Consider the following 7,752-nt stretch of genomic DNA (forward strand, 5'->3'; position numbering starts at 1 on the left):
CAACAAAAGCAAGGTATTGTGGCTGCAGAGAGGTTTGACATAGGTAGTTTGAGCTGCTTCTGTTTTAGCAGCCTGAGAGAACACAAGGGTTCCTTCTGCTCTGCTCCAAGCCTAGTTTGTAGGCCGACGGTCCTTCTTCACCAGATAGAGCTTGGGCAGATTTTATGCTGATTAGCTGAAGAGAGAAGCACAGCTTGGCAAAGGAAGCCTGTGAGTTTCATCGTCATTTATTAAAACATCTCTGCAAAGGTGCCCCATGAGCAACGATTAAAAGGTGGGTATAAAGTAGAGCAACATAGTGCAAATAAGGTACTGAAAATAGTGCTCAAATAAAAGCAAAAGTGTATCTGAGGCGCTGAGGAAAGGCCCTCTGCATCAGTATCTTCCTGTCTGTCCCTCCTCTCTTCAGGCAGATTCCAGTCCTGCAGCCAGTGCTGCCCATAGGGCACATCAACCTCGGCAGCACCCCACCAGTGAGTTGGGGGAGGTTGCTTAAAGGTTTGCATAGTCTAGAACTAACACATGTCCGTCCTCAGCGTGCCAAGCGGTGAGTCAATTTTCCCATCCGGCTCCACAAAGAAAATGTTTGTGGGGGGTTGAAAGGTAGGACTCTCTCAGGTTTGAAATCCTGAATCGCTGGCATTTAGCTGCCTCCATAGCTGTAAGCTCACAGCTCTCATTTCTCGGATGGCCTCCTCCTGGGACTCCAGCCACTGGGCAAGGACACGCAGTGACTCACGCTGCAAGACTGCAGAGAGGAGAAGCAGAAACCACGTGACTAAACAGCCTCTCCGTTTTATTATTTGAAGACACTGTAACTTTCACCATTTTGACACTCATTCTCAAGAGCAGTTTACCACCACGCACATCAGACTCATACGTTGCCTTGCTAAGAGCAAACTGAGGAGATCTTCTGCCAATATAAATCGTCTGAAGTATTTTACAGACAGAATGTTGATGAAGCAGCACTATGGGAGCCGTCACCAGAACGGTGAGGGAGCAAACTCGTTCTCTGGTGAAGTTTGAGGGACCCCATTACATAGAGAGGATTCCCCCAAATCCCGAGGCCACAGAGGACAATCCTAATGCTGGAGATTACATACCTTGGTTTATATTATTCTTGGACCTCAATAACTCAATACCATGCTTTCCGTTCAGGCGATCTGTAAACGGGCCTAATATCCTCAGATGAAGGGGGGGGTATATACATTTAATAAATAATTCTGGTGACAGACTCCTTCATCAAAGCAAGGGCTGAACAGCCACTTTGTAGGGATGCTGTAGTGGTTTTCCTGCATAAGCTGAGGCCTGGACTACATGGTCAATTGTAGTGCCATCAAGGGACCCCAAGAGTCCTCTCGTCCAACCCCCTGCAAATTCTAAGGCCCACTAGCTGAGGGGCAGCAGTCCTCTGGTAACTAAAGGGTGGTTTGGAAAAACTTCCTATTGCATTGGTCAAGAGTACTTCACACTGGACTTCGGCATAATCCGTTTCAGTCTGGGGATACTGCTTTTTAGCATGTCCTTAGGTCACATTTGTGGCAGACCCTTCGCAAAATGTAAGCTGAGATATAGCTTCCTAGAAAGCTGGATGTGAGAACTCAAGTGCCCAAGGGGAACAGGCTGAATTCTGTACCCCACAAAGTAATGGCTCAGGATCTGTGGTGTATATATGCATTTGGAAATTTGACAGTGCTGTGGATTCCACAGAATGGGGTGCCGTTTGAGCTACTGTTTTAAGGCTATGCTTTTCAGTGAATGCCCAAATAACTTACCTGTTTTATGGTACTTTCTCCTGCATTGCCCAGAAGAACCACTATGGTGCATGATAGGTCCTCAGTTTCCTACCACCCATGTTTCATCTTGCATACGGTCTGTTACCTGGGACTGGCCAGATGAAAGTACTTGGGTCCCACAGAGCCACCCTCTTCCCTGGCCCCCATGGTGGTAGGTACCAGTTCCCACCAGGAGCTCCTTATTGTCAAGAATGGCCCACCAGACCTTGAACCTACCACTCAGATACACGGCCAGTGTGGCTAGGCCAAGGCTGGCCACTACGAGCACCCCGAGGAGAGCAAAGAAGCTTGCAGGGCAACATGTCGGACCGAAGCAAGGGCAGCAGGTGAACGCAGGGAGGAGATGGAAATTCTGGACAGGTAGAAAGGACGTGTCCTCTTCGTTTGGGAAAGTGAAATGTTTGGAGGAAGTGCTGTGAGGAGTCCATGGGCTGTTGGGCTGAGATGGGCTGCCCCCTGGAAAAAAAGGATGGGGGGAGAGAGGAATGAGCAGGAGTAGGGAAGCAGCCACTATTGAATTATATTAGGTTGGGGAGGGGCTCATGTCTAGGGCCTCAAACTGCCCCCTTAGGCCTCTGGCTGACACTTGGGGCTTTCCCCAGGCCACAGCCCTCATAGGTTCCTCAAGTTCTTTTATCTTGTGTCCTTGAACTGTTGTCAATGCCTTGCTTACCTGGATCAAAGGACTGAGAGGTGTGTGAGAGGAGGTGTCGAAACCTCTGACTTCTGCAAGACTGGAATATAGCCTGCTTTACACAGGTAAGAGTCGCATCCTCTGCCCACTTCTGCCTCTGCCACTCACCCTGTGCACCGCCTGCTGGTTGCCCATGAGGAAATGTGGCCTTTGGGCTGAAAAAGTTTTCCCACCCATATTAGCCCATGTAATAGCCCAGCGCCAGCTCAGTTCACAGTGTCCTGTTTTCATGGGGAAAGCTCATGACTGCTCTGGGGTCTTCTTCCTACTGCTGAACTGCTGTTTAGTTACTCTGGGCACTCATGAGGTTGCTTGAGTTCAACTCTGGGTGCTGGGTACTACATACCTTCTGAGACCCTGCCACTCTCACGTCCGCCAGATGCATAATGCAGGTCACTGATGGACTCTACTGCGTGCAAGTTTATTTCTGCCATGCCATTTTCAATGAGTTCCCTGTCGGAGGAAGCAGCATCCTTCGCCATTGGTGTCTGCACAGGAAAGAGTGGTTTGGCATATGAGAGGTGGAAGTGTGTCACTGCTATTTTCTTCAGTAAGAAATAAGGCTTTCCTAGAAAAGACCTGATGCTCTGCTAGTGCAGGGGGATAAGAGCCTCCCTTCCCCCACTCTCCAGTCTCCATTCACTCTCCACCATTCAACCAAGTCTTTTTGGTAGATACCAAAGAAGCCCCTCCCCGTTATCTGTTCTCTTAACAACTGTCATTTTTCTAGAGCTGCTCTAGTCATTTTTCTAGAGCTCCTGTGTGCTTTCTGTTGTTACACTTGCTGGTATGTTTGATGTGACGGCTCTGCCTTTACCCATATTGTGTGAGATGAGGCCCTGAGAGACAGTAACTAGCGAAGATTTACATCCCCCACCCACTCGGGTTCTTGTGAGCCTGAGACCATCTTCCATTACCAATTGGCTGAGACAGCTGAAGCCCCCCCGCCCCGACTTTAATACTTCAGATTCTGCCACTTAAGAGAATATGCACCATTTACCCTTGCTGTGTTTCTGCCCTTCCCCGTTTAAACTGCTTAGCAGCACATCCAGGGACAGGATTTCCAGTGCCTCTTTAGCAGGGATGGAATCCTGGACAGTCTCCGCTGTCCTATGTAATAAGCCCCTGTACCTTAATATAACCACTGGCCTCTTCCCATGGCCTGATTGTACACATACCATATGACCCAGAGGCTCATTTGTCAAGCTGCAGAAACTGCAAGCCTGAGCTGTATACGTTGATGCTACTGCTACCTGGCTTTCATTCCTTGCCTTTCGAAAAGCAGATTTATGCTTTCGCATATAAATCTTCCAAGTTACTGACTTTTTATTCATTTGCTTGTGTTTGTGCTTTCCCAAACTCTTTAATGGTGACACAGGTAAACATTCAACAGGTGAAGCCTATCAGAGAATTGTAGATTTGGAAAGGACTATGAAGATAATCTCTAGTCCAGCCCATTGCAACGCAGAAATATTTTGCCCAACGTTAGGTTTGAATCCACAACCTTGAGAATAAGAGTCTCATGCTCTACCATCTGGAGATATAGACAACTTTGCCTGGGGAACAACTGCCTGTTAAATAGTAGCTTAAAGAACAACACCCTGCCAGGGTGGGGAGAGGACTAACTTGGCAACCTTATCCTTAGCAGGAATGCTTTCCTGATTACAGAAGTGTTGCCAGCTAGATCGTGGCTCAAATTTACAAGCACTTTGGGATCGTATCTTTCAAGGACACAAAGGACATGACGGCCTAATTACACTTAGCACAGCAGTGTCACCTTTTCCTAGACAGGGAAAATACCTTTAATTACAGGATAAGACAGAAATTCAACATGTGATGTTCTCTCTGATTCTCTGCTGGAATAAAAAGGCCACAGTTGTGGAATTTCTGTTTGCTGAGCATCTGTTAAAGGCACAGTAGCAGCACTGGAAAAGTTCTTACACTTCCATATGTTTACCCAAAATTAGTTGTGCTGAGATTACATGTCTGAAATTAGTTTTGTGGGATTTTTTTTGCCATTTTTAAGCATGTTTTATAGGTGAAATAGGTGGGCTGTACACTATGCAAGTGCCTAGACAAAGAAAATGCCATGTTAATTAATCAAAATAAAAGAGGGTAATTGTAGAATTGTAAAAGGCTACCATAAAAATGCTTTGGTTGAGTGGAGAAGAATGATCCCTTCAAAAAAATATTGTGTGTGGGCCAAATTGCTACATGATGTTAATTGCTATAACACGGCCCTTAGATTGTGTTAGGGAGCAAACAACCATGTTAATTGATAATATGAATACGGTTGTAAAATGGAGTGGTTATTATAATCAGGGTGAATGACCATAAGAACTGAACTGAGGATTGAAATGGGAGGCATTCCTATGAAAGTTGGAAGCCTATTACACGTAGACATAATTGCATGGCAGGAGGAGCCAGGCTACATTGCCTGATCTTGCCTGTAATATCTCACATCCCAGCAACCCAGATCCCTATGTCCATGAGTTGAAAGCAGGGATGCCTAGTCACACACAGTTGAACATTTATTTATTTAATAGCATTTATGTACTACTTGGCTGTAAACAGAGCCTCTAGTCTAAGTGGTTTACAAAAAAATAAAATTCTAAGGTTGTCAATAAAAGACAAGTTTAAAACGGGTATTTTGAAAATTCAAAATATAATTTTGGACTACAACTCCCATCATTCCTAGTTAGCAGGACCAGTAGGTTGGGCATGTGATGGCACCCTATATGTGAAGATTTTCTGAATAGTGCTTTGGTTGTGTCAGAATCAAAGAGTATAAAGCATTTAGCTGTGGATTATACTTCAATATGACTTGGATTGTGATATATATTTTCCAAGCTGTCATGGCAGGGTATTGGGAAAAGTTGGCAACTAACAATAATCATGCCTCGGATTAACCTCATTGGCTACGATACTGCCACTGTGCAAGGCTAATGGGACTTGGATTTACCTCAGCAGTAAAAAACTAATGTCTGGGCTGTACCACTTCTGAATGCAAGTGCCTATGTCTGGGCTGTACCACTTCTGAATGCAAGGGGCATAGAATCATAGAACCGTAGAGATGGAAGGGACCCTGAGGGTCATCTAGTCCAACCCCTTGCAATGCAGGAATCTCAGCGAAAGCATTTGTGGCATAATGCACATCCTCAGTGTGTGCATGTATGCATTATATGTGTGCTTGTTCCCTTCCATACAGAAAGACTCCCTGAAAAAGGTAAAACTAGATGTGAGGGAGAAGGGCTTCTTTTCGCTGACATAACTAGCTTTCTGTGTGGAGGAAGGCTTGCCCCCTCCCCACCACAGATGTGTCTTCTGCCATCTGAGCTGAAACGTTAACAGTCCAGGCAGTGCTGTTTGAGTTAAAACTGGGCTCACTTGCTGCTATATTTGCTAGACTGTGCAGAAAGATTCTGGTGGGATGTTGCAAACTCCCCTTTTTATGCAGTTAACTTACAACTCAGCCTCCGGAAGTATTTTTCTCTTTGAACATCAATTCCTTTGCTTTTAAAAGTAGTTTGTAACAAGTTTATTTGACTGATGTTCCAATGTTCATCTGGTTCCCATTGAACTTAGAGGATGTTTCTGATTCCGACAAGGAGACACATTCACATCTGAGAGCGATGTTCTCATACAATCAAGCTCAGCTAGAGCTGGATGGGGTCTATTAACTATCCAGCTACATTTTGAGGGCCCATCATATTTCCTCCAGCAATCGAGTTAAATAGGATCTTAAAATGTAACTTTGGCCTTTCTCCAATGTTCCCTTCAGTTGCCAGTTCCATATTACCCATGCATCATTTCCACAGTGTGGAATGCAAGGAATATCAAGAAGCAGAACAAAGCTTTTGTTCCCAACTACAGTTTAGGGCAGTCTTGCTTTCGACATTTCAATCATCATGCAACAATGTGTTTGAATAGGCACGCAAAGAACTATTTTAGGGCGACATCTGTCTTCACTGTAGCTGAGTGAGCAGGAAGCAACTTTTAATTGCTTTAATTTGCATTGCATTGAGAAGGAATTGTCTGTGTGAATCAGGTCCTATTGTCCTATATTGGCAACTCAAGGGCAGGTCGTCTTGTAAAACACCACAACTGTATTATTTTGAAACCCTATGTGGTCTGTGTATTCTGCTGCGTGGGCAGAGTCCTACAGCTGAAGCAGGTTTTATTGCTGAAGCAACAGAGGCAACACGCCACAAGGGTGACTCCTACCCCTAGGTTATAGTAGTAAATAGGCCCACATGGTTGGGTAAAAGTGGAATCTTTCCTGAAGCAGCAAATGGGACAGCGGTGAGTAAATGGTATGAGGGAGGCTTAGTGTTGGGGCTTGCACCGGGCTCTTCAATAAGCAGCCACTGCCTCTGAGTCAGGAGCTGGTCACTCTGACTGGACGGCACATGACAGGCTTCCATGAGTTGGACCGAAGGCAGCAGGAGTGACTCAGCCATGTCTGAAGAAGTGTGCATGCACACAAAAACTCATACCAGTAACAAATTTAGTTGGTCTCTAAGGTGCTACTGGAAGGATTTTTTTTTTATTTTGTTTCAGCCATGTCTGAGAGAGTTAGTAAGCAAGGGGAGACATGTGGCTTAAATCTCAACCAAATAGGCTTGCACCTAGATAATTTTCGTCCCTCTTGCCTGTGCCAGGATCAGGCTCTTATGGACAATGTGTTTCATTCTTTTGAACCTGTTCAGCTACAGCAATATGCTCTCAAACCTCTGCTTTGAATTTCTCAGACCTGCACCAGCTACAGCCATCAGCCAGGATAAGCTCAGGTCCTTTGACAAGAATTCCCCCACAACACCTACATAAAGTCGAGAGCAGCCAAAATTCTCTCTCATTTCCAGCTGCCACCCTCATTGCTCACTGTGCCGGTGGCAGTGACAGACGAGCTGTCTTCTGTCCTTTGAACATTGCGACATGGCTTGAGACCCAGGCCTCCTGTTGCCAGGAAGGCAAGAGAATCAGATCTCCTGGTTGGGTTTTTCAGCCTGGCCCTCCAAAGAGGTGCTAGAGTCATGTCTCAATGACTAGAAGATTAACCCTACTTCAACACGCTCTCTACAACTCCCCCCCCCCAAAACCCCCAGACCATACCTTCTCCAGTGTCACTGGACATCCCTAGAACCAGAGTCCTCTGTGTGTGGCTGTTGCAGAAGCTGTGAGGGGCCTGTGTGCAGATCCCCCTGGGACCTGATGGGGAAGTAAACACAGGCTTCTGCCTGTCATATCAGCTGCTCAAGCTTA

At 45.8% G+C, this 7,752-nt stretch overlaps 1 protein-coding gene across 1 annotated transcript; it reads right to left on the reverse strand.

Annotated features, from left to right (window-relative positions):
- Positions 1-211: 211 nt before the first annotated feature.
- Positions 212-7,752, reverse strand: LSMEM2 (leucine rich single-pass membrane protein 2). The gene is made up of 3 exons (XM_083726708.1): positions 2,837-7,752; positions 2,013-2,252; positions 212-748 (listed from the first exon to the last, which is right to left on the reverse strand). The coding sequence occupies exons 1-3, from the start codon at positions 2,970-2,972 to the stop codon at positions 615-617; spliced, it is 510 nt and encodes a 169-aa protein (XP_083582834.1). The 5' UTR covers positions 2,973-7,752; the 3' UTR covers positions 212-614.

The sequence above is a fragment of the Podarcis gaigeae genome, assembly GCF_964106915.1.
Source record: "Podarcis gaigeae genome assembly, chromosome: 2".
Taxonomy (NCBI): domain Eukaryota; kingdom Metazoa; phylum Chordata; class Lepidosauria; order Squamata; family Lacertidae; genus Podarcis; species Podarcis gaigeae.

What these genes read in the sequence shown, in the direction of transcription:
- LSMEM2 (XM_083726708.1), bottom strand. Translation starts at nt 2,972, where the DNA reads ATGGCGAAGGATGCTGCTTCCTCCGACAGGGAACTCATTGAAAATGGC. An exon ending in GAGTGGCAGGGTCTCAGAAG is followed by an intron (nt 2,253 to 2,836) that starts GTATGTAGTACC and finishes CTTTTTTTCCAG; the next exon opens with GGGGCAGCCCATCTCAGCCC. An exon ending in ACTGGCCGTGTATCTGAGTG is followed by an intron (nt 749 to 2,012) that starts GTAGGTTCAAGG and finishes TCCTCTCTGCAG; the next exon opens with TCTTGCAGCGTGAGTCACTG.